Source organism: Gossypium raimondii, chromosome 1, assembly GCF_025698545.1.
Source record: "Gossypium raimondii isolate GPD5lz chromosome 1, ASM2569854v1, whole genome shotgun sequence".
Lineage (NCBI taxonomy): Eukaryota > Viridiplantae > Streptophyta > Magnoliopsida > Malvales > Malvaceae > Gossypium > Gossypium raimondii.
In genome coordinates, this window is record NC_068565.1 from 14,081,382 (window position 1) to 14,107,887 (window position 26,506).

At 32.7% G+C, this 26,506-nt stretch overlaps 2 protein-coding genes and 1 long non-coding RNA gene across 7 annotated transcripts; 1 reads left to right on the top strand and 2 right to left on the bottom strand.

The window, feature by feature from the left end:
* Positions 1–632: 632 nt before the first annotated feature.
* LOC105783313 (uncharacterized) lies at positions 633–2,509 on the bottom strand. Its single transcript, XR_001130046.2, has 2 exons — positions 2,193–2,509; positions 633–892 (listed from the first exon to the last, which is right to left on the bottom strand). It is a non-coding gene; the product is annotated as an uncharacterized LOC105783313 (long non-coding RNA).
* Positions 2,510–13,825: 11,316 nt separating this feature from the next.
* Positions 13,826–18,090, top strand: LOC105783324 (monosaccharide-sensing protein 2). 5 transcript variants are annotated; one of them, XM_052632009.1, is made up of 6 exons: positions 13,826–13,844; positions 14,598–14,717; positions 14,835–15,395; positions 16,064–17,010; positions 17,214–17,401; positions 17,495–18,090. In XM_052632009.1, exons 2-6 carry the CDS (start codon positions 14,639–14,641, stop codon positions 17,937–17,939), a joined length of 2,220 nt encoding a protein of 739 aa, XP_052487969.1. In that variant the 5' UTR covers positions 13,826–13,844; positions 14,598–14,638; the 3' UTR covers positions 17,940–18,090. The 5 variants fall into 5 exon arrangements, with proteins under 5 accessions (XP_052487969.1, XP_012464166.1, XP_012464183.1 ...); XM_012608712.2 differs by lacking the exon at positions 13,826–13,844 and adding an exon at positions 13,946–14,379; XM_012608729.2 differs by lacking the exon at positions 13,826–13,844 and adding an exon at positions 13,946–14,268.
* A 1,369-nt stretch (positions 18,091–19,459) lies between these two features.
* Positions 19,460–20,343, bottom strand: LOC105783349 (RING-H2 finger protein ATL80). The gene has a single exon (XM_012608756.2). It carries the CDS (start codon positions 20,241–20,243, stop codon positions 19,674–19,676), a length of 570 nt encoding a protein of 189 aa, XP_012464210.1. The 5' UTR covers positions 20,244–20,343; the 3' UTR covers positions 19,460–19,673.
* Between the last annotated feature and the right edge of the window lie 6,163 nt (positions 20,344–26,506).

Genomic DNA, 26,506 nt, shown 5'->3' on the forward strand with positions numbered 1-26,506 from the left:
ATATTTTTGAAAAATTATTTTACATATATTAATATATATTAATAAATTTTATATTTTAAATTATTTTTACATATATTGCAATGATTTATTTATAATAATACTCAATTATTAAGCTACAATATTAATCGTTATAAATTGAAAAAACTAATATCAAATAAATTATTTGTAATTGTATTAAAAAAATAAGTATTGAATAATTAAAAAAACAAGTTACTGGAAAATCGATAAACATAAACAATTTTCTACCGGAAATGAAGGAAGGAATGAAGGAGGCGATAGAGAGAAAAGCATGGAAAATGTCTTACGGAAATTGAAAGGGTAAGACATTTTCCCTAAAATGTAACCCATTTTCCCTTGTTTTGGAGTTCATTTTCCAAATAGAAAATGTTTTCCGCCAATCAAACGCTGGAAAAGTTGGAAATGATTTTCCGAAAAATCAATTCCGTCAATCAAACAGACCCTAAGTCAAACTTTACATGATCTATATCGATGAGAGCTAGTTAAATTAGAAGCCGCGTTTTACCAAATTCTTTTGTGCTCTTCACATAATAAAAGAGCAACATTGCAGATAATTCGCAATTTCCAGCTGAATGTGAGCATATAATAGCAAATTTCATGCTCAACAATCTGAATTCTAAGGCAAGCTGAATCCATAGTATAGCACAGAGGACCAAATAACAACATAATAATCCAAATTATTCGGCAGGGTTACGAATGGGGCATTCTTGTATTCATTACATAATATCTTATTCTTTTGACAAAGTCTGAGAAGAAGGGAAGATTCATAACAGAAAAGTTCTTCTAAAGGCAAATAAAATGCGTTCAACCCTCTACAAACCTAGAAACAGTATGCAGACATCTTGCAGAAAACCCCATTAATGGAAAGAGATACCTGCATCAAGAAAATTACGTAAATAGTCAGTGAGAATCCAACAGTATATTCAGTTAGCTGCATGTTTTACTTATCCCTTGAAAACATAGCACTTCGCACAGTACTACAATGAGCAAAACCTAATGTTTCAAAGTTTTCTTCCCAAAATAACTTCTATTCATTAAGCTTGTAATAAAAACAAATTAGTCCTAGATGCATTTCAAAATTCACTGAAATAGCCTTCTATATATATACCTACAGGTTGGACGACCTTACAGTTGTTCCAAAGGAGGAAACAACAAATTCGGCTAAAAGCAACAACAATCAGATAAATAAAAGCAATGGCCTGTTTACAAAATGTGTTGTCAATAATGAATAAATCTAGATCATGCTTCCTTAAATACTGCCTACCCAGCTATCGGTAGGGCAAACCATTAGAATTGCAGCATGAGTTAACCAACTAGAAGGTATGGTAAAATCCCAGTTGCAAAATGCATAAAACATAAGGAATATGTCTGAATCTGATCTCTGGTACATGTGTTATTCTATAGAGCATATCAGAGTCTTTGAAAGAAATGAATCACTCAACAGAAACTTTGTCACCAGAAATCGCTTTCTACCTAGCAATTTTCTAATTGGTATGCATGATCCCAATCAAAAAGCCTAGCAGTCCAATTAGCATATATGGTTTATTATAAGATTATTGAATAAAACACACTTAAGAATTTATTTAGAATTATATATTTATATAAACACGAAAACTATACATAAATTCCAGAAAACGTTTTAGATTCCAATAAATTGTTTTTAGTTCCTATCGAATTAGGTTTCATATTGATTCACGTTCCCGGGAACATAGGCAGAAACCATATAGTAACTTCCTAAGGAAAGGATCCCCCCCCCCCCAAAAAAAATCCAGAGGAAAGAGATTAAAGCCTCACGAATGGCAGGCAGGCTGACTTAGCACCCAATAATCAACCAATGATAAGGAGTAGGGAAAATCAATCCAGTCAACAAAGTTTTATGACACTTTTGGATGGTCAATATTTCAGATTAGAAGAGGGGGTCTTTGCCGTCGCAGACCTAGGCTAAAAGGAAAACAGATTAAGGAAAGGCGATATGCAAATTGAATTTGCAGAGCAAGCGGGGCGATATAACTGTTATCAAATCGCAATCAGATCCGTTTTTCACAATAATCAAAGACAGTAATTAAGAGCCGAAACGCAAGTGATCATAAATACAATAGGTAAAACCCTAACCAAAGCAGAATCGACTTTTTGCTTTTCCAGAAAAAAGAAGGGGGGGGGGTAAAAATACAAACCAGGAGAGAAAAATTAATTGGGGGATTCGCCCTTCTTGGGAGAATCATAGTTGGGAGGGGAGTAAATAATAGCAGCAACCATGGATCCAGGAAGGACTACGTATTTGGAAAAAGCAGCCAGTCTTGCGACCAAAGGCTGTCCCTTCAGCAGCACCATTTTGTTTTTCTGTTTGTTTTTGGGTTGTTTAAGTTTCTCCGGCGGCTGGCTGATGTTGTGAATGTTTTGTGATGACAAGTGATATCACTTCAATCTAGTTTTGGATTGGGCTTTTATCTATTCCAAGTTTCTCCTCCCTCCACTTTCATGTGGGCCTCCCATTTTGCTCCCCACCTCAGCGTCTGTGTCATTTACAAGTAAAAAAAATATTATGTATCATTTTAATTTTTTATAAATTTAAAAAAATATATAATGAGCTCATGATGTCATGCATTTTATTAAAATTTCCAATTTCAATTAATTTTATTATTAATTTATTATAAAATTGCTATATTTCGTATTGTGTTAGTGATAAAATTTAGTTATATATTAAGCTTTTAATTAAATTAGTGAGATGAATTAATCAAGTACCAATTCAATTAAATAAGAGTGTATCAAAGGTAAAGCAAATAGGCAGCCGAAAACATAAGCCCTACGTAATATAATTATATATTATATGCATAACTCATAACTAATTGTTAAATAGAAGTAAAAAGTTTAAACTTTTTTTGATTGAAAGTTGAACTAAATTTATGATTTTACATACATAACAGATCTAATATGAAAGGAAAATATTAAGGAGTGCAAAAAAGATTTTTCGATATTAATCCTGGATCATTTTACACTCCATGTCGTCATCATCTAAATTCAGTACTTTGTGATATGGCTTAGTTCTTGTTCTAAAGCTGCATAGTTTTTTGGAGTACTACAATGAATATACTAATTATTTCCTTCTTCAACGAAAAGATGAAAAATTCTATAAGATCATATATCAAGCCTAACTTTTAAATTATTATCATGAACATGTTGAGAAATCCATATTAAAAGTGTTGAAGTTAAAGATTTCAAGCTCCACAAATAAGGGATATTTTATTGGAATTAGTTGAAGTTAGTGATGATCTTTAAGTCAAAAGTGAAGTTGAATGTTTAACAACAAATGAGCTTGAAAATTTTGAGTTTTTGTCGGGCAGTCATATTTGTTAGCAAAAATTTAGAATCGAAATATATGCAAATTGATGTAGCTATAAAATAATTAAAAGTTCTTCTTTCATTTTTTTCGAAAAATATAAGGAAGACGGAAATAGCTATTGAGATGGAAATAAAGCCTAAATTTCGTGAAAATGTAGATGAAAAATGTTTATAATGAAACAATAAAATCTCCTCAAGAATATTTTAGAATCGATTATTTTTTATACATAGTAGACCAAACAACTTTTCTCTCCAAAAAGATTTGAATAATTTAAAATATATGATTTTTTTGGTTTGTTTTTATTCAATGTAGAGAAATTAAAGTTTTAAAACATGGAAGTCACACAGATATTTATGGATTGGATTTGTTTTAGAATTGAAAATTTGGAAAGAAATTATCAAATTAAAAATGACACCCCAGTTAACATAAATTATATAAAAGACTTGATTCCTTTCCAAATGTGTATATTGCTTGTAAAATAATGTTAACTATTCCAGTTTCTGTTGCATGATAAAATCTTACTTAAAATTAACAATGTCTCAAAAATTTAATTGGATTAGCTATTTTTCAATTAAAAGAGATTAATTATAGTAGTTAGATAATTTTGAATCGAAAAATAAAATTTATAGTTTTCTAATAATTCCATAAATAATTTAAAAAAGCCTCACTTTACAATTTTGCATTAGCCATGTAGAGATGTCGAGACACCATGCAATTAGATAATGACTGAATTATCATTTTACATCATTTAATTTTGCTGATGTGGCAACCACGTGTATGCTACATTAACAATTAATTACTTCTTTTAAAAATTAAAAATATAAAAAATTAATAATTAATTTTAAAATTTTAAAATATATTTTTTAATTTTTTAAAATTTTAAAAAAATTAATTAATTCATGGCGTGGCATCCACGTGGCAATTTACGTGTATGCCATGTCAAAAAAGTTAACAAATACTAAAAAAAAGCGAAAAAAAAAATAAATGAAGGCTAAAATAATTTTTTTTGTAAAATTAGAGGGCCAAATAAATTATTATACCTTTTTATAAATATGTTTGTTACTGTTCACCCTGTTACATAATTTAATAGATATATAAAGTGTTATTACATTAAATTTAACTTTATAATAAAATTTATATATTATGTACAGGGAGGAAGTTAAGAGACCTAACAGGGGCCTCTGACCCCATACGTCTTTAAAATTTCATTAAACCCTTACAATAAACATCTAAAAATATGATCATTTAGATGACATTTCACCCAATACAAAGACAAACACCCGCCCAGTACGACTTGGGTTTCATTGAAACCAATGGAAGATGTCAACTTTGGGAGTGTGCAAGTCTTTTTCCCAAGGCAAATTATTGTGGGTGTTGGGTGTGATCGGAGTTAGTGAAGTTGTTTTGCTTTAGTCATTCTCTTTACCAGAGTGTAAAATGAAGAAGGCAACTGCTGGAGGGCTAGGAATGTAGAAAGAACAAAGGTTGGTCAGTGCTGAAGACATTGGTGGTGCAAACGAATAGGATGATGAAGAGATACAGAAGTAGGTGGTATGCAAACCCTATCTGAAACAATCAACTTGCTATCTCACAGGAGAAAAAAATGAAACTATCAATCACCACCTACCCATTTTGTGCTCTCTCTCCAAGTATCTTATTAATATAATCCCAAGTGACTCTAGCTCCTATTAATAAGGAACTCAACTTCCAACAAGTCTTGAATAGGAACTAAGATTTAAGAACTAGCTGTCAATTAAACTTAGAATATCTTTGTGACACAAAAATGAGAGTCAATTGAGGGTATAAAACTATTCATCTTCCAATAAATCTGTGGCTTAACATGATGGTAATAGCAATGGACTGAGAACAAATCTTGTTTGCTTTTGTTGATATGTATAAGGAAGAAATTATCATGATGAATTTGGGTGGGTAAGTTTAATTTTATTCATTTTCAACTTGTTGTATGAGTGATAATGATGATTTAATTATTGTTAAGTGCAAAATGTATTTTTTTTTTAATGGTGCTACATTTTGGGCTAAAGCATTTGACAAAATCAAATTTTAGGGATTACTTTTGACCAAAAATATTTCAAGGTTCAAGAACCATTTTACTATTAAAGCCTTAGAAATTTTATCTGTCCGTACTCAATATGTTCCTTAGGGCCTTTGATACTTCTTTAATATCAACAAGGATTGTAGGAATAAAAAAAAAGCCTTAATTGAAGTGAGCTATAACCGCCTGCATGGCATAGATCATACCAATATTCTTTTGGCGTATAATTGAATAAGTCAGAGTGGTATTGGGGTGAATTATTGGCTTAAGAGTTGGGCTGGCGTGTTTCTTGAATTCTTCAGTACGCCATTGTGAGGTTCACCTTGGTGGAATTCACCATTTGGTGAACTCTAAGGTTGGCAAACTCTAGGGTTTGACGGACTCTTTTATAAGGCTGTCTGCCAACCCCAGATGTTCTGAGCAAATTTGTTAGTCTGCGAAGTGATAAGATTGTTTTATGTAGAAACGATAGCTCGGTGAGCATATTTAGAGTTCATTTCAAACCTAGTTGGAATTGAACTAGAATACTGTAGATGACAACTTGATATGTTTAGGTAACCGAATGACCTGTTTAGTTGGTTGCCTAAGTGTGCAAGCAATGTTTTACCACTCTGATTAGTGGTGGTAGTTACTTTTGGCAAGGGTTAAATTTCAAATGTTATTAGGCAAACTTAGTCTCTGAATTCAAGGTCGATAATGGGGTCTCAGACCTTTCCACTAAGCTTATCACTGTTGTTTGTGCTATAAAAGGGTGTTTATAATTAACATGTTTTACTTTTTTGTTTTTCTCTCTATGTTCTCTCCTACATCCTTAAGAAATTTCTTTTAAGTTATCTTCTTTAGAGGAGACGAGGAAAATTTCTAGAAGCTTATCAAACGTCATTGATAAGTACCAACAGACTGGTAATTTCTGGGAAACCCTTAGGTTGTTGTCAATGAGATTTACGTCTTTACTCTAGTACATGCATGATCAATTTATAGTAGAATGGTATGATAACTATGATTATTTCTTATTTAGCTCAAGAAGCTAGATAAGGTCCAAGGGATCGAGGCAAATGACCAATAGAGTAGATTCTATCCTGAAGGTTTTGGTGAGTTCCTTTTGCTTCCTTTGGGTTTTAAAAACTCTTTGGTATAGAGTTGTGTAAGGTAAGTTGTCTCAGCGGAATATATGTCGATGTGTTGTGTATTGATGAGTTAGTGTTGTGTGTACATGGTCATGGTCACGGTTAATACCCAACTTGTGTGCTAGACCAGTACCAAACTATCTGTGAAATGTGAAAATATGGAAAAAAAGCTTTATTTGTGATGCCTTTGGTGGAGCAGCTTTATTCTAAACTGAACTGGCAGATCACAGCCCGACCTTGAGGAAGAACACGTGTTTAATATGATAAGAATATGAATAATACTATGATTATGATTGATATGCGATTTTGATTTCTGAATTATGAGTTTGAGGCTGGTACAATGTTGGATCACAAGTAAACATACATGATTAAGAAAACTGTATATACGTTATTGGCATGTGTCAGCTGAAGGGTTTGTGTGTTATAATTATGGGGTGTGCGCTAGAGAAATGTATTGGTAAATTGGCGTAATGTTACTATAGGGCGGAGTCCAATAAATGTCTTTATCTTCGATTTGATCAGGGGTAACTTGATAATCATGTTATGTCTATTGGGAACTCACTAAGTTCCAATGAACGTAGTCTGTCACCTTACATTTGGTTCTTTGCATGATCCTGATTTTCTTTTAACCACTTCAACACCACCACCACCACCTTCCCTCCCTACTTCCTCTTTTTCTTCTACCCTACCAACATCTTCCTTACCCTCTTATCCTTCTCGAAGAAGCACTCGAAACACCAAACCACCTGTCTGGATGCAAGATTACATTTGTCCTACTTCTTCATCATCTTCTACTACTGCACAAGGTCAGTATTCAATCTCCAACTTTATAACATGTCATCACTTACCTTTACACACTCAATGTTTCGTTGCTTCCATCTCTACCACCTCTGAACCTCGAACCTACCAAGAGGCCATTCAACATGATTGTTGGAAAGTCATGATGCAACAGAAATTCAAGCTTTAGAAGCAAACTCAACTTGGGAGGTTGTTCCACTCCCACCAGGAAAACGTCCCATTGGCTGCAAATGGGTTTTTCGAATCAAATACCATTCAGATGGCACTATTGAACGCTATAAAGCCAGATTAGTGGCTAAAGGCTATAGTCAAAAGGAAGGTATTGATTTTCAGGACACGTTTTCCCCAGTTGTTAAGCAGGTTACAGTCCGAATTGTTATTGCTCTTGATGCTTTATTTGACTGGCCTCTCATTCAAATGGATGTCTATAATGCATTTCTTCAAGGTGACCTTCATGAAGAAGTTTACATGCACTTACCTCAGGGATTTGGCACTCCAGGGGGCAATCATGTATGTAGACCGCTCAAATCCTTTATGGATTAAAACAGCCTCAAGGCAATGGAATTTGAAGCTCAGTGAGGCTCTCATCAACACCGGTTATGTTCAAAGTAAGCATGACTACTCTATGTTCATCAAATCGTCTGGTAGCAAAGTTGTTATTTTGCTCATTTATGTTGATGATCTCTTGATCACTGGGAATGACAAATCCTTAATTGAAGACTTACAAGCAACTCTTCATCAGAATTTCAAAATGAAGAATTTGGGTACTCTCAAGTATTTCCTTGGCATAGAAATAGCAAGATCTAAAGAGGGTATCATTATGAATCAGAGAAAATATGTTCTTGAACTTATTAATGATCTTGGTTTGACAAATGCAAAGCCTGCAAATACACCCTTGGAGCAGAATCTAAAAATGACAAGTCTGGAATATGATGCGAGACTAGACATACACGATCTGAATCTGAAATTAGAAGATGCAAGCATATATCAAAGATTAATAGGAAGACTCCTATATCTCACCAATACTAGACCAGATATTGCATTTGGAGTCAGACACCTTAGTCGGTTTATGCGAAACCGAAGAAGGAACATTATGAGGTCGCTGCGTGATTGTGAGATACCTCAAGAAGAATCTGGTCAAGGTATTTTCTCACAAGCGAAGGAGCAGCAGATATACATGTATATTGTGACTCGATTGGGCTTCATGCAACATGACTAGAAAGTCGATTCTGAGGATATTGTGTCAAGCTGGAAATTCTTTGATTTCACGGAAATCCAAGAAATGTAATCACGGTATCTAGATCATCTGCGAAGCGCGAATACGAAATATGGCTACCACAGATTCAGAGCTAGTCTGGTTGAAAGGTTTATTAGCTGAGTTGGGAGTTAAAATTTCAAAACCAATGTTGTTACATTGTGACAATCAAGCTGCCCTTCAAATAGCTTCAAATCCGGTCTTCCATGAAAGAACAAAGCACATTGAGATAGATTGTCATTTTATTCGAGAGAAAATTCAAAAGGTGACGTGGAAACAAAGCACATCTCAACAAATGAACAAATGGCGATTTACTCACTAAAGGATTAAGCATTCCTCGGCACAAATACTTAGTACCAAGTTGGGAATGAAAGACATTTTCATCCTCCAACTTGAGGGGCATGTTGAGAGTGTAAAGCTGTTGTACCAACATTTGTATAGTTAGTTAGAAATTAAGTAACAGTATGTAATTAGTTATAGTGTTAGTTATATTTTCGTATATATTTCTTGCATTTTTACTCAAAGGAATTAACAGTTATTCATTCAACTCTTTAAGCTTCTTTTCTTAATAGTTTGGAAGTGAAAATTATTAAAATACCCTTAATTATATTATTTATTTAAAAGACATATAAAAATTAAATTAAATTGTATTTAATGTATCAGTATATTAATGTTTTAAAAATAATTTATTATTAGATTTAAGTTTTAAATTTTTTATGTATGATTAATTTTATAAATAATTTATATTGATTAATTAAAAGGTATGTAAAATTTATACTTCATGTACTATTATATTAAATTATTTAAATATCATATAACTTAAATAATTTTAATTTTTCACTAATATGTCCAAAAGAGATATTTTAACCTTCAATGAAGAATAATAAAATTTACAAATCACACTTTTACAACACTTTTTACCATACTCTTTAAAACACTTTTTTCTAAAAGCATTTTTCAATCGTATCAATGATGTAGAACTAGCCATTAATCAACATTTTCAACATTATTTTTATTGTTACACGATTATCAAATAAATATTTTTCTTTCAAAATGACACGCTAGTAAATCCGAAAAGGAATTTTAATGACGATGACTACTAGACTTGAATTTTAAATATCGAAAGTAGAGAGATAAAAATCCTGAAAATAAAAGTAGGAGACTAAATTACAAATATACGAAGCGTATAGAAACTTAGAACATAATTTAATCTTTAAATTTTTTTTTACTCTATAATTTAATACAAACAATTAATTCATCCAATGCAAAGCATGAGATTACCATAGTTGTAGTCAGACTTGTCCATGGGTCAGTGGCCCACTTAAAAAGTGGAAGAGTTTGAGCAAAAAATATAAGTTTAAAAATTGTGTTTGAGAAAAAAAAGCCCATTTAGGAAACATGTTAGGCCTCGGGTAAGATTTTTTGGCTCAGGACCAGCCTGGCCTGACCTGAATTTGCAAAAAAAGAATCCCTGCTATTTTGTTGTTGTTTTTCTATTATTTTGCTGTCATTTGACTATTATGTTGCTACTATTTTGTTATTATTATTTGGATATTGTATAACTCTTGTTTTATTCTTAATTTTACTATTTTTTTAATTTATTTTCAATTTGTTGAGAAACATTTATTTTAATAATATTAATATTTTGATGAATTCTATTTTTAAATTTTTATATAAAAAATAAAATGAGTCAAGCTTAAATTTTAATATTTCCATCTATGTCCACCCCAGTCGATCAATCGAGCGCGTTCTGAACATCGTAGTTATTATTATTGAATCCGAGAGTTGGGTTAAATGCAAAGGGGACAGTGGTCCCCACATGGTCTTATCAATTTTGTTGTCATATTTTAAATATTTAAATGAAATATAAATGTTTAATATCTTTCAAAATTCAAACGAAACATTAATGGAATTATTTCTTGATTTGAACTCAATGAATCATGAATGAATATTAAAAATGAAAGTTCTTAATGCCTTTAATTAATATAGATTGTAGTCGAAAATGGAGTTTTATAGTATATATTATTTCTTTTTGTTTGATAATTGATGATGAGAAAGAGGAGGCACGGCACATCAATGCTATGAATCTATCTCATTTTCAATTTATGAGGATGAGGGCCTTGGATTTTTAATAATAATTTTTTGTTGATTTAGAGAGGACCTATTTCTGTGTTTAGATCGTATGGCTAAATAGTTTGGTTAGTGGTTAATTACAAAATACAACATCTTTCATCAGCGAATCGAAATTAGACTGTAACTTTTAATAGTTTATTTTTTTATAATTTTTAAGAAGTTAGGACCTAATTTTCCATTTTAGGGGGGGCTGGGGGCCATGCCAGCTCCCTTAGATACGCCACTGGCTTGGGGGATTTTGATTTAAGTGATTTGGGTTTCTAAGGACTATGATTGACTTGGGAGCAAGGTAGAGTTCCTAAGGATAATATACGTGAACAATTAGATCGAGATAAATTTTTGAATAATTCAGTGATTAAATTATAATTATTTTTAATTAAGTGACCAAAATAAAAATTTACCTATAGTTTAGTAACTAATGATACAGTTTACCCAACATATTTCAACTTTTCATTTTTGTTTTATATAATTAAATAATATATTTTATAAATTATTGAATTAATTGACATTTATATTTTAATAATATTTTTCTTTCTTCGCATTCTTTTGTTTCTTTCTTCGCATTCTTTTGGCAATTTGTTTTCATTCTCTAAAATACAAATAAAAACAACAAAATTTTATTGACTCCTAAAACATTTAATATTTATTATATTTTCCTTTTATTGGTTTATAAATAAATACAAAGAGAATTAGGTAATATTTTAAATTAGTAAGTATAAATTTTATTTTCACTAATTTAATTCTAAAACAAAAATATTAAATGAAAATATAAGATAAAATACTCTTAATTAAGTAATGTAAAAAATATATTCTAATAAATTATTTATTTAAATTGAATAAATATAAAATATAAAAACACAAGTTTGAATAAACTTTTAAACTAATGAGAATACCCTTTCTTTTTCATCATATTACTAAATTTACATTTAAAAATAACCATAATATTTAATCTAGAATTATTAATTGATATAAACAAAAGTTGTGCAAATTTTTTGATGTAAAATAGAGTTATTATTTGAATATGATTTTAAGCATATTGATTATCACTTAATTAATATTAGAATTAATTATGTTGATTAGTTATTATTCAGAGTAATGCTACTTTGCATTAATTATAGAAACTAAATTTGCATATTGTATGTTGAATATGTTAAAATGCTTTAATTATTATTTACATTTTTAATTATAATATTTTAATTAAAAAATTATATATTTTATTATATTTAATGATTCAAATAAAAAAATATTATTTTGCATTAATTATTGTAATTAAAAATACATTATTTTTAAAAACTAATTAAATATTAAATGCATAAAACTAGTGGTGAGCGTTCGATCGAATCAAATGAAAAAATTTCGAGTTAATTGAGTTGACAAATCATATTTTATCATCCTAATTTGATTTAAAATTCTCGAATCGAGTCGAGTGAGATGAAGTTCGAATCAAATCGAATAGATTATATTTGTTCAAGTTAAATTTTTAAAAAATAATTTTGGGTCCTTGTAACCACTGTCACCCACCGTAATAAAATTTGTCCACCGTAATCAAATTTTTTATTAACTCTCATCACCTCATAATTTATTTATTAATCTTTTATATACGGGTTAGCTTCTTTGCTTGCTTAGTTGTTTCAATTATCTGCAGATTCTTGTCACTATGTATTTTGGAATTAAAAAATATATTAAATGTAAAATGTGGTTTTTAATAAAAGTTATTTTAAAGATAAAATTTAAAATTGATACCAATATAAAATTTTAATACTGAATATTGTATGACATCATTAATAATTCAATTTTAATATAACTATTTAATATGACTAAACAATTCAATAATATAAATAATATAAAATGTGAAATTTAATTTAATAATATAAATAGTAGATATAAAAAAAATTATTACCATTTATGTTTAGGGGTTTTTTTGGATAATTTTGATTTTTTATTTGGGAGTAGAGGGTGAGAAATAAAAATTTAGGGGGAAAATAAAATGTTTTGGGGAGTAAAAGTTTGAGGGAAAGTAAATAGGGGAAGTAGAATTTTGGAGGGAAAATATTAAAAAAATTGGGGGCTGGGGATGGGTTTGGGGTAGATGGGGGGTGGGATGGGAAGGGAGTAAAAGCTTCAGGGGGATAGTGGGAGGGAGTAAGAATTTTAGGGGAAAATAAAAAGTTTTGAGGGTTTTTGGAAGTAAAATTTTGAGAAAAAGTAAATGGGAGAGTAAAATTTTGGTGATAAATGAAATTTGGGTGGATGGGGGGATGGGAGGAGAGTGAAAGTTTTGAGGGAGAATGGGAAGGAGTAAAAGTTTTGAAGGAAAAATAAAAAGGTTTGGGAGTTTGAGGTAAAAATGTAAAATATTATAGTTTTATATTCGATTTGTTCGAATTCGAAAACTCAACTCGATTCGAACTCGAAATTTAAAAAAAAATTCGAGTTGACTCGAATAACTCGATTCGTTTAACTCGAAATTCGATTTGTTTTTTCAATTTTTTCGAGTCGAATCGAGTTTTGGTCACATTTGCATAAAACAAAAGGGAGAGTTAAAAAATAATTTTATAAAATTAAGAGTATTAAAATTATTAATAAAGTAACTAAGAAGCGGTCAGAAAAAGTAAAAACATGTTAAAAGTTTTAGGGATGAACATATGGGTAGTTTAACAACATTTGGTGCAATTAGGACTAGAAAATGGCAACCAAACAAGTAGTAATATCTGGCAGCTCTAGACTCAACGTGACTAAAGGCGGACATCCACATGGCAAACATGTGCACCCTCCAAAGTCTCACTCTACTATTGATTTACTACTAAACAGATAACTAATAGTCTTTCTACTTTCTATTCCAAGAGTCTTGCACCTTCCGTCCTTACTCCCAACCTACGTTCTTCTTTTCATACATCTTAATTTGCACTCTTATTATTCCCATCCTACTCATTTTATTATTAGTTTATATAGATATATGTCAGAGTTTGATGTTCAGGTTGCCTTTTCCCCCATTATTACCGTTCTATCCAAAAGACAGTAGCCAAAACTTAGCAATCCATCTGTACTAGCTGAGGTCCACTGAGTCTGAGCAGAAGCAGCAGCATCTTTATCAATTATTATCACTTAAAGGTGGAGCGGGTGAGAACCAATAAATATTCACAACCAAGTTACCACTGTTACTGTCTTGGTGTTAGCATGGAATATAATAAGTTTTTTGTTATTATTAAAATAATATCTCACATATGCTATCTATTAGGCACAAGATAATCCTTATCCCTCTTCTCCACCTTCACCCAGCTGGCCAGCTCCTTCAGGTTGGGTAGCCTAGATTAAGTATTAAGAATATAGTATGCATAGTACTATATGATTCTCTTGTAGTGACTGGCTGAGTGGTTTCTGTTTGACAATATGGTGAAGAATGGTGGTTGTGCATTTGACTTCAAGACCCCAAAATCTCATTTACTTGCTACTACAGGAAGGACTCTTTTCTTCTCTTCTCTGGTACTAGTGCTAGTATCTAGTTACAACAGCCATCCCTTCCTCTGTCTCACAATAATTTTAAGTAAAAGTTTTCTTTTTCAAACTCTCTCTCTAATATATAGATTTCCATCTTCTGTACTTTAAATTCTGTCTCAAAAGGTTCACTTCTCCTTTTTGGATCATACAATACAAGGTTACTCACAGCTACTAAAAGATATAAATATTTTTGGTGCAATGAATAGTTTTGTTTTATTTTTGAGTATTTGGGGGGGCGGGGCGGTTGATGTGCTATTGCGATGATTTTGGGGTAGAGTCTAGGTGGGTTGATTAAATGCAATCAATGTTTGGTGTCTTTCAAATAAAGATGGAGGAATGGTTGATTTGTGATCCAGGTTTCTTCTCTGCTTGCAGATAAGTTCCAGGCAAGGTGTTTGATTCATTGTTGAAAAGAGATGAGGGGTGCTGCTTTTGTAGCCATTGCTGCTACAATTGGTAACTTTTTGCAGGGATGGGATAATGCTACCATTGCTGGTACTTCCTTCTTTCACATTTATATTTGTTACCTGCTTATTTCTTCTCAGCATCATGGTGTTTCCATGCTTCCAACAAACAATATCTAGTACTTGTTTCATTCATTTGTGCTTTCAGGAGCAATTGTGTACATTAAGAATGACCTCAATCTAGGAACTAGCGTTGAAGGTCTAGTGGTGGCTATGTCACTGATAGGAGCAACAGCTATTACAACATGCTCAGGGGCTATATCAGATTGGATTGGTCGGCGTCCAATGCTGATAATGTCTTCAATGCTTTATTTTGTCAGTGGTTTGGTAATGTTGTGGTCACCTAATGTCTATATTTTGTGCCTAGCCAGGCTATTAGATGGATTTGGAATTGGTTTAGCCGTGACTCTTGTCCCAGTCTATATATCTGAGACTGCCCCATCTGAGATAAGGGGATTGTTAAATACGTTACCACAATTCACTGGTTCCGGGGGAATGTTTCTATCTTATTGTATGGTTTTTGGGATGTCATTGATGGACTCACCAAGTTGGAGGTTGATGCTTGGGGTTCTATCCATCCCTTCTCTCCTCTATTTTGCCTTTACGGTTTTTTATTTGCCTGAATCTCCTCGGTGGCTTGTGAGTAAAGGAAGAATGCTTGAAGCTAAACAGGTTCTTCAGAGATTACGTGGCAGGGAAGATGTTTCAGGTTTTTTTTTTTCCTCATTTTTCTCCCCTTTCCTTTGAACATGTTGAAAATATAGGGGACTTGGCTGTTGAATGGTTAGATACACTACTAGGAGCTAATAGTATGACTTGTTTGCTTGCTCTACTGGATCCACTGAGAGGTGTTACATAAATCATGAATGAGCATAAGCTCCATTTGTTATTTATCTTTTTATTCTTTAAGATATAAACAAAAAGGCATGATGCATGCATGTAGGTCATCGGAAACTTGAACAGGTCTGATTTATATATTGGTAGACTATACAAGGGATTGGAAAGTTAGTTGGTTTTATCTGTATTTTTGGGAAGGGTTTCTGACCTTGGGGTGTTCACATCAATATAATAATTTTTGAGTGCTTTTCTCCTAATTTTGTTGGCATCCTTTTCATGAGTATTAGCGAGGTAGGCATCATGTGCAGAATAGATGTTGGGGGCAAGAAAGAGAGGAAAATCTTCTCCATTCCTGTCTATTAAGTCCTTTCACGGCACGCACTTGCCTAATCTTTATGCCTGATAAGTAATAACAAAGAAGCCTCCCTAGCATTTCTTTTTTGGTTTATTGAAAATGACAGAAATTCCTGTGTCCTCCTATTTAACTCGTTTTAGACTAATTGAAGGTGTGGAGCTTACTGAGACTTCTTTGGTCTACAGGAGAGATGGCTTTGCTGGTTGAGGGCCTTGGCATTGGAGGTGAAACCTCTATAGAAGAGTACATAATAGGTCCAGCTGATGAACTTGATGAAAGTCAGGAACCCGGTGCTGATAAAGACAAAATCAGACTATATGGACCGGAAGAGGGCCTGTCTTGGGTTGCCAAGCCTGTCGCTGGACAAAGCATTCTTAGTATTGCCTCTCGCCCCGGAAGCATGGTGAACCAAAGTATGCCCCTTATGGACCCTCTTGTGACATTATTTGGTAGTGTTCATGAAAAGCTTCCCGAGACAGGGAGCACGCGTAGTATGCTTTTTCCGAATTTTGGAAGCATGTTTAGTACAGCAGAGCCTCATGCTAGAAATGAACAATGGGATGAGGAGAGCTTGCAGAGAGAAGGTGAGGACTATGCGTCAGATGCTGCAGGAGGAGAATCGGATGACAATTTGCATAGCCCATTAATCTCACGTCAAACAACAAGCTTGGAAAAGGACATGGTTCCCCCAGCTTCCCATATCAGTTCTCTAAGCATGAGACGCCATAGCACTCTTGTGCAAGATGTTACAGAATCAGTTGGTGGTACAGGGATTGGAGGTGGTTGGCAGTTGGCATGGAAATGGTCTGAGCGAGAAGGTGAGGATGGAAAGAAGGAAGGAGGGTTTAAAAGGATTTATTTGCATGAGGAGGGAATCCCAGGATCTCGACGTGGCTCTCTTGTATCACTTCCAGGTAATGATATGCCCGCAGAAGGTGAGTTTATCCAGGCAGCTGCACTAGTGAGCCAACCTGCTCTTTATTCCAAGGAGCTTATGGATCAGCATCCTGTTGGACCAGCAATGGTTCATCCAGCTGAAACTGCCTCAGAAGGACCAGTTTGGACTGCCCTCCTTGACCCGGGAGTCAAACGTGCTTTATTAGTTGGGATTGGGATTCAGATTCTTCAGCAGGTACTCAGCAGTTATATTTTTGGACTTCTTCATTTTCTCTACAAAGTTTATAGATTTTAAACAGCAGTGGCAGCTTGTTACATAACAATGTTTGTGAATTTGTACTTTAAACAGAGAAGTTTGAATCTTGTATTTATCAGTTGAGGCTAATTGCATTATGATTCCCATGGTAAGTTAAACTAATTTTCGAACTTCACATGTAGTTTTCCGGCATTAATGGAGTTCTCTACTACACTCCTCAAATTCTTGAAGAGGCAGGTGTTGAAGTGCTTCTTTCAAACTTGGGCCTTGGTTCAGATTCTGCATCATTTCTTATTAGTGCATTTACAACCTTGCTGATGCTGCCCTGTATAGGTGTAGCCATGAAACTCATGGATATATCAGGCAGGAGGTAATCTCAGTTTCTCTTAATATTCTCCTTAACACCCCTTCCCTTTTTTTATCCTTAAAAATGGAAAGAAACTAATACTTGTATCGTTTGCAGGCGGCTGCTACTCACGACGATCCCGGTGCTTATAGTGTCACTGATCATTCTAGTTTTTAGTGAACTTGTGGATTTGGGCACGGTTGTGAATGCTGCCATCTCAACTGCATGTGTTATTGTTTACTTCTGCTGCTTTGTGATGGGCTATGGACCAATACCAAATATCCTCTGCTCTGAGATCTTTCCAACAAGGGTCCGGGGGCTTTGTATTGCAATCTGTGCTTTGGTTTATTGGATCGGAGACATCATTGTTACTTACACACTGCCAGTGATGCTGAGTTCTATAGGCCTAGCGGGCATCTTCGGGATATATGCTGTTGTATGTCTGATATCGTGGGTGTTTGTGTTCTTGAAAGTACCAGAGACCAAAGGAATGCCACTTGAAGTCATTACCGAGTTCTTTGCTGTTGGTGCAAGACAAGCTGGTGCTACAAAGAATGAGTGAAGTCACACTGCTTTCAATGGTGTCAAATTCTTTTTTCTATTTCGGCCGTTAAGCTTTCATCATTTTTGTTCCTTCTTGTTGCTTTGAAAATTAGGGATCCTCTTATTCAAACATTAAAATTATAAAATTTTCCCACTAGAAATTGAGTTTACGTGTATTTTACATGGTGAACCACCCTTTTTAACTTGGATTTCATAAACAATAATTGCATCAACAAGGTATGTGGTGGTTTATAGGTCCTGCCGCCTAGACGACTAGGGTTCTCTTATGATAATAAAATAAAAGACGGTCAGAGAGAGGCAGGACTTCCAATCCCATCGTATCTCAGTTGATGGGTTATTCTGCTCCATTAGTGGACCATCCACCTTATTTTAATGGACGGCTTGAAATCAAAGGCATATATTATATGTTTTACCAATGCAGTAAAATTTCATAGTAACAGGCATAAAGAAGAGTGGACTGGAATATACCATCTTTGTTAGGTCAAGAGAAGAGTTAATTACTAGTTTAAAAATTCCCAGTTAGTGGGTTATATACACTTTTGTTCCTATCACCCTGTGTATAATAATAAATACAAGTATGATCGTTAGTGATGCATTCAATTTTTAGCACCACCCACCCCACCCCACCCCCACCTTTCAATCACAAATTCCATTTCACAAGTTGCCAAAATCAGTTACATTTACTCAGAATGGAAACAAATGCCTGCTTTCCTTCCATCTTCCTAAATCCTGGAATTAATAAATTAATGAAACCTTTTGCTCACCATCATCATATCTCTTGGATTGCACTCAATGGACTTGGGAAGAAGTTGGGTTTTCATTAATTTTGACCTATTTTTAACCCATGTAGAAAGTGAAAGCTTTTTTCAATGCTGAATATAATAACATATCCAACCCAAGAGGAATGATTTTATTTTTAGGTACTTTTTAACCTGTAGTGAGTGAAGAGTAAGTGGAGGTGGAACAAGAATCTTGATGCCCCTGCCCAGCCCCACAGCCACCAAACAAGGGGAGGATAAAAGACCCCCCCTTCCCCAAAAGCCAAAAATAAAGCATAAACCACTTGTTTAACGTTGAGCTACCCACTTTATACTTTGCTAATCAGATAGCCTAAAAGTGATGAAGAAAAACAAAAGAGATGGACTCTTATCACCTACTGTTTCCAAATATTTTCTCTTCATCACATGCCCCTTTTTACCTTTTATTATTTCTATTACAGGTAAAATTTCCAACCCTCATTTCATCGGAATATATTTAAATCAAATCCCAGCCTGAAACCGGATTCACTTGGGAGGACCACATCAAAGCAAAGAACAATGCATACTTTACAAGTGAAGAAAATATCATGGATGAGCCCAGATAACATCTATATATTACTAAATTGCAATGTTTTGATGGTGGGTATGATTCAGGTAAAGGGAACAGAGAGGAGTTCGTCTTACAGGAATTTCATATTCTGATTTTCTGCCTATAATTATATTTCACAAATATATATATATATATATATATATATATATATCTGTTCAACTTTACATACATAAATACACCAAATCAAATACTATTACATACAATTCAAATCAATCAAAACCTAAATGTTCCTATTAGGAATAGTAGTGGTATTAATAATAATCATTGGCGGAGGTAATTAGCTAATGAAAAACCTAACCTAACATGATTTCACTTGGAAAAGAAAGAAAAAAAATGGAGGAGCCCAGAAGGTGGCTTGGGTTGGCTAGGGCAGGAATCTATTCACATCATCTTCACGCTCTTTCAATCTAGCCTCAGTGTTAGTTCCGGAAGTTGAAGCCCCCGGGCCGGGTAAACCCCCACACTTTTGGCACCTGGCAACCAGAATCTGACGGCAGGAAGGGCATGAAGAATGGGAGCCCAGCCAGGTGTCGATGCAGACGACGTGGAAGCCATGGCCGCACTGTGGAAGAACCCGGATTTCGTCCCCTGCGGCGAACTCCGTGAGGCAAATCGCGCAATCGGAGAATTTCGCGGAGAAATCAGGTGAGAAGGTAGCCTTAGGGAGGGACTTGAGGATCTTCTTCTTAAGGCCCTTGTTAGCAGGAGGGGTGGGACGGGATGAAGCAGAGGGATTGGGAGCAAAGGCACCGGAGAGACGGCGAAGCCAGGCGCAACGAGCGACAGCAATGAGACCGAGGACGCAAATAAGGGCACATAGGAGGGCTGCAAGGATAACGACGAAGTCGGAGTCGACGGTTGCCGCTTGTTCAGGTGGCGGCTCAGTAGTGGCCGAGGAGTTGGCGGCGCCAAGGAGCCTAAAAGGACGAGTCATGTGAAGAGAGAGAGAGAGAGAGAGAAGTGGTTTTGGTTGAAGTGAATGTAAAATGTATCAAAGACTGCGTTTGTCTTGTGTTAGTTCCAACCTTTTTCTCCGTCGATGTCATGATTTATAATAAATCTCCCTTTTTTTTTTTTTTTTGTTTTGTTTTGTGAATGCTCATTAAATTACTTCAATTATATTTTGATTTCACTAAAAATACATTATATAATAAAAATATTTGATACGAGTCTTTAGATTATGCAAATGTTCTATAAAATGTATAAACAGTATCCAAATACTCACCCATTATATAAAAAAACCAAGAGTTTAAGTGGGACCCATTTGCCGGGTTGGGTCAACAAGGCTGTTGACTATTGGGAGTCCACTAAGAAGCTTAAATGGTGTGAATTTATTCCCCGGTTTGATTTTAACATTTTGTTCCTTCAATTTCTAACTTAGCTATCACCTATTTTAACCAATCAAACCAAGCCAATGACAACATCTTAAATGTTTTTTAGACTTCCAAAATACGTGTCATTCCTAAAAATTAATATATGTAAACAAAATTTACTCATGTTACAAATCCATATAAAAATCACTAATTTAGACTATAAATAACATACTATAGATAACGAAACATATGGTTTTAACTAATTAACAATAACTTTTAAAAGTTATACGATAACATTTTATTTTCTTAAAAACATTATTTTATATTTAACATGTCATTTAACAGTTTTAGTGTACTTAGAACATCTTAAAGTATGAGGACCAATTTAGAATGAGGGTCGTAGTTTGAGATGTCAAGTGCAATTAACTCAAAATCGAGTATGTAATTATCCATAGAATATGTTTCATAGAATATACGAGTTTTATGGTAAAACTTAAAATCTAGAATAAAAGTATATTTGGTGATATAAACAATTTCGTCATCAATAAAACATCCCATACAATTAAGCGATAATGATAAAAAAAGAACTTGTGTGCCAATGAGTTCAAATACGAAAGTACAAGCTAGGAAGGTATAAGAAGCAATTTCTAACTTAATGTTACGGATTCTTAGAGATAAAAGTATATATGGTCCAGTAAGCCAAAAACGTTTATTATTTTTGTTGCATAGTGAAGTGGATTAAGATCTCTGCTCTAGCATTGTTGATGTTTTTAATTTGTTTTTAAGTTAGGCTTGGAGAACTTTTAGGTGAAACCCTAATTTTTTTTAAAAAATAGGCATAAAGTCTCTCTTTGTAATCTTGAATCTTTTTGAATTTGTATACAAATCAAATTGAGAGGATCTACTCGATGACTTCCAACAATTTTAAAGACGAGATACTGTGAATCCTAATTGCAACATAATATTGATTCCTAATTTAATATAATCAACGAGTTAATATTCCATTTCAACTAATAATATTGGCTCTTGCTTCTCTATAAACAAATTAATAGTATATGTTATTAAAAACACGTTCTTTGACAATTTAGGGATTCTATTTCCATTTATTGTTGTTGGATTTCATGGCAATTGTGTGATGTTCACACCATTTGGTATTAAAGCTTTAGAGTTTTTTTCCCAATTTAAGATAACCTATTATTGTAATTTTGGTGTCAATTGCATTTTTTATTTTGTTTGTGTTGTTACGTCTTAATGTTCTTCACTTTTATTCTTGTCTTCATTGTTGTTATTCATTTTAGCATTCACATTTTGCTTTTGTTCTTTTTTAAAGTTTATTTAAGTGTATTTGAATATCTTCGTGAGTCCTTATTCATTTTTGTCTTATTTTAGTGTTTTGATTTTTGTTCAGACCAAAAAACAAACAAACCATCATGTAAAAGAAAGAAAAGAGAAGGGAAAAAAGAAAGCTTGGTAGGATTGGAACCAAAATCGCTTCGGAGTTTGGTATTTTTATAGATTTGCATCATATCGAGACAAAGTAGGAAAGGGGAAAATTGATCATTCCTTGTTGGAGTCTATCCTACAACAATGCGAATGTTTGATTGAAAATACTAAAAAAAAAATAACTAATGCCTTAATAGTTTGTAAAATGAGTGTGTACCATTTAAGCTATCTCATAAGTGTGAGTGTGCTGTCCAGTGTTATCAAAAATATTTCTATTATTAAAGTTATGGTCATAGTCCAACTGTTTGTCCTCAACTATAGTTAGTTACTATTGTTAAACCAAACTTTATTTGATAAAAGATTTTGATATAACAAATTAAAGTATTTTTTTAATATAAGTTAAAATTGACAAAATGATTTTTAAACTTGAAGTCAAAGAAACAAAACTTTGAATATTTATATTAAACTTCTAGAAAATTTTGAAACAATTTTAAAATTAAGTGAAAATGATTTTAACCAAGTCAAAATGATTTCCATCAAGTTAAAATCATTTTAACACATCAAAATGATTTTCAAACAAGCCAGAATTGCTCCAGGCCAAAAAGTATCGATATCATTTGGCAAAGTATCAATATTTTTGGAATTATCGATACCCTAGGAAAAATCGAGACCAAACATGCATTTTTTTCAGGAACCTTAAAAGTTATCAATACCGTTTTACCGATATCGATAATTTCTGAAAATAATCGATACCTTTCTTAAAAACGATTCTAAAATAACATTTTTTTCTTATAAACCCTACAAAGTATTGATTCGATGTTGATACCTATTTCTAAAAGTATCGATAAAATATTTTTTGGTATCAATACTCGTAGTTGCAGGTGAAATAAATACTTTGGTTTTAAATCCCCAATGGTCATATTCACTACACCAACAACCTCAATGGTTGGAAATCTATTAGAGGGTATAAATACTATCCTCTAAAGACTTACAACATCAAGAAAATCACTTTCAAGCAAAAATCATCAATCAAACAACCTTAGAGTTTAATGCTTTCACATTCTTCTTACATACACTTGTGAGCTTTATCTCTATTCTCTTTCTCAAGTGTATTTTATTGTATTTGAGCTTCATTTTGTAAACAACTTAATTTTGTAAGAATCGTTTCTTTGTTTTCTTATTATTTGTATCTCTTTGAGAGGGTTTGTAACTTAAGATTTGGGGTAGAAATCTTAAGGAGTTGTAAGGTTAAAAATCGTCCTCAAAGGTTGAACAAATTAGTGAGTTTGGAAAAATCTTTAGTAGTGAAAAGCTAATGTAGTGGAGTAGGCAATTGGGGGCAAACCACTCTAAATTCTTTGTGTTCATTGTTTCATTTTTGTCTTTGCTTTCGCCAAAATTTTTGAAGGCCAATTCACCCTCTCTTGGCATTTTCAGTTTGTTTCATCGAGCTAACAATTGGTATCAGAGTTAGAACTCTAGAGATAGTTTTACAACCAAGAGAGAAGATCCTTAAGATATCCAAGATAGAAGCCACAAGTAAAGAAATTTACTTCATGACATTGGAGCAAAATTCCGCCATATTGGGCGAAGGGCATTCCACCATAAGGCCTTTTTTATTCAATGACACTAACTACTCATATTGGAGAATAAGAATGAAGATATTCATCTAAGCTAATGTCAATGAAGTTTGGAGGATAACTACTAATGGGTCATCCATTCCAATAAAGAGGGTTAGAGGTGTTATTGTCTCAAAGGAAGAGAGTGAATGTGATGATAATGATATCAATAAGGTACAATTAAATGCAAAAGCTATGCACACTCTATTTTGTGCTCTTGGTTCAAATTAGTACAATAGAGTCTCATTATGTGACAATGCAAAAGAAATATTGGGACAAGCTTGAAGTCACCCATGAACGGATAAGTAGAGTCAAGGAGTCCAAGATAAGTCTTCTCACCATTGATTATGAGTTGTTTAAGGCAAAACTTGAAAAAAAGAATCAAGGAGATGTCTGATCAATTTACCCACATCATCAATAGTCTCAAAACCCTTGGGAAGACCTATCCCAACAATGAGATGGTGAATAAGATGTTGAATAGTCTCCCAATGTATTGGGAAGCTAAAATGATGGCAATAGAATAATCAAAATATCTCAACTCACTCTACCTTGATGAGCTCATTGGTTTCTTGTTGACATATGAAATGAAGATCAACCATAATGCACAAGAAATCAAAGAAGCTCCAAAGAAAGTAGGAGTTGCCTTCAAATCAACAACTTGTGAGAATGATAAAGACTTTAGTAATTATGATGATGATGTAGAGATGACAATGGTTGCAAGAAAATTCAAAAGGTTCATGAGGTCCAATAAAGGAAAACAATTTTAAAAGAAGGAAGGACTCAAAATTAAATCAACCAAGGAGAAAGATCCCATCATTTGTTATGAGTTCAAGAAACCAGGACACATCAAGTTTGATTGTTCTCTATGGAAAAAGAAGGGGTCTAACAAACAAAAACACAAGGCCAATGTTGCTACTTGGAGTGATGATGACTCATCCAATGAAGAAACTCAAGAAGTATCCAACTTGTGTCTCATGGTCATCGATGATTCTAAGGTAACTTCTAACTCATCTATTTCAAATTATTATTCTTTTGATGAGTTGTAAGATGATTATGATGAATTGGGTTTGGAATTTGAAGTCATGAATTCAAAACATAATAAAAATATTTCAAATTTGAAAAATGAAAATGAATTGCTTTCCAAAACCAATCATAAACTTGAAGAGAAAGTAAACAAGATGCAAGAAATAATTAATGTGCTTGAGAAAAGAATTTAGACTTGCATAATTTATTTTCTAAAGTTCATAATGGTCATCAAAAGCAACTTGAGTTGCTTAAGAGTGGAATAGCTCACTCTAACAAAGTTTTAGAAAAGGAGAAAATTCAAAACAAAACTTTGTTAAAAATAATTTTAATTTCTATAAATATAGAGGTTCCTAAAACTTTTACAATAGAAAAATCATTAAAAGTATATGAGTCCCTAAAGGACTTAAAACTTCACAAGATAAGAACTTGATTTCAAAATGGATACCTAAAAGGACTAAAATTATAGGAACTAATGCTTATGGACCCAAAAGAATTTGGGTACCAAAAATCAAACTTTAATTCTATATTTGTAAAGGAGCATTTATTTGAGATGAATTATTCAAGGAAAAACTTATAGTACCTCAATAGTGGATGCTCAAGACACATGATCGATGACAAGAGTCACTTTATCAATTTGAAGCAAAAAAAGTGGAAGAGAAGTTACGTTTGGTGACAACTCTACAAAACAAATTGAAAGAATAAACTCTATTGGTAAAAACTCTTCAACTATTATTGAGAATGTCTTATATGTCAACGGTCTTAAGCATAATCTTCTAAGTATTAGTCAATTATGTGATAAAGGTTTCAATGTCATATTTGAGTCTAAATGTTGTAAATTTATTGACATTGCCTCTAATAAGATTGTGCTTGTAGGACATAGGATAGAATATATATATATATATATATATATATATATATATATGTGCATTTAGATGATATGCATAACTCTAACTTATGCCTTGTTGCTAAAAATGAGAATAACTCTTTGTTATGACATATAAACTAGGACATGCTAGCATGAGCATATTGTGTAAATGAGCTAAAATGACTTAGTAAGAGGTTTGCCTAAAATTGATTTTGAACTAGATAAAGTTTGTCATGCATGTATTGAGGGTAAGCATAAAAGAGTTTCTTTTAAACCTATTAATGATGTATCATCTAGTAGAGCTGTTCAACTAATTATTAAATTGTTTTATGTCGTGGGTTTATTCTATTTATAAAATATAATTTCTTTTATCTCGTGGGTTTATTCTATTTATTAAACTGTTGTTTAATATTAATAAATTTGACATAGGAAAAAATAAAGATTTATTAATAATAAAAGTTTAAAGATGTTTATTATTTTGATTTTATATTCACCTATTTAGTAAAAATAATTATTACATTTTAAGAATAGAAATTAGTAATAATTACGATTGCAAGCCGAGGTGGTGTTCACCTAATCGACTTTTTCTCCTTTTAGTATATATAAAAAGAAATTAGCACTTATTTGGAAAAAAAAAGATTGATTGTAATATCTTTGCAAAATTACTTTTAATTAGTACCTTATTAAGAAATTATATATATTCTTTTATCAATTTAACTTTCCAAAATATATATTTATCTATTTAATGCTAAATTAGGTTAATATTTTTAAAAGTTACATTAATAATTAATTAATATTGTATGTTTTGAGGTTATTACATTTTAAATTGAGAAACGCTAAACTAGATAAAAATTTTAAAGTTTATCATATTTCTATCAAATTTTGTTAAAAATTTTGTTATAATTTTAAAATATATGTTAATAAATATATA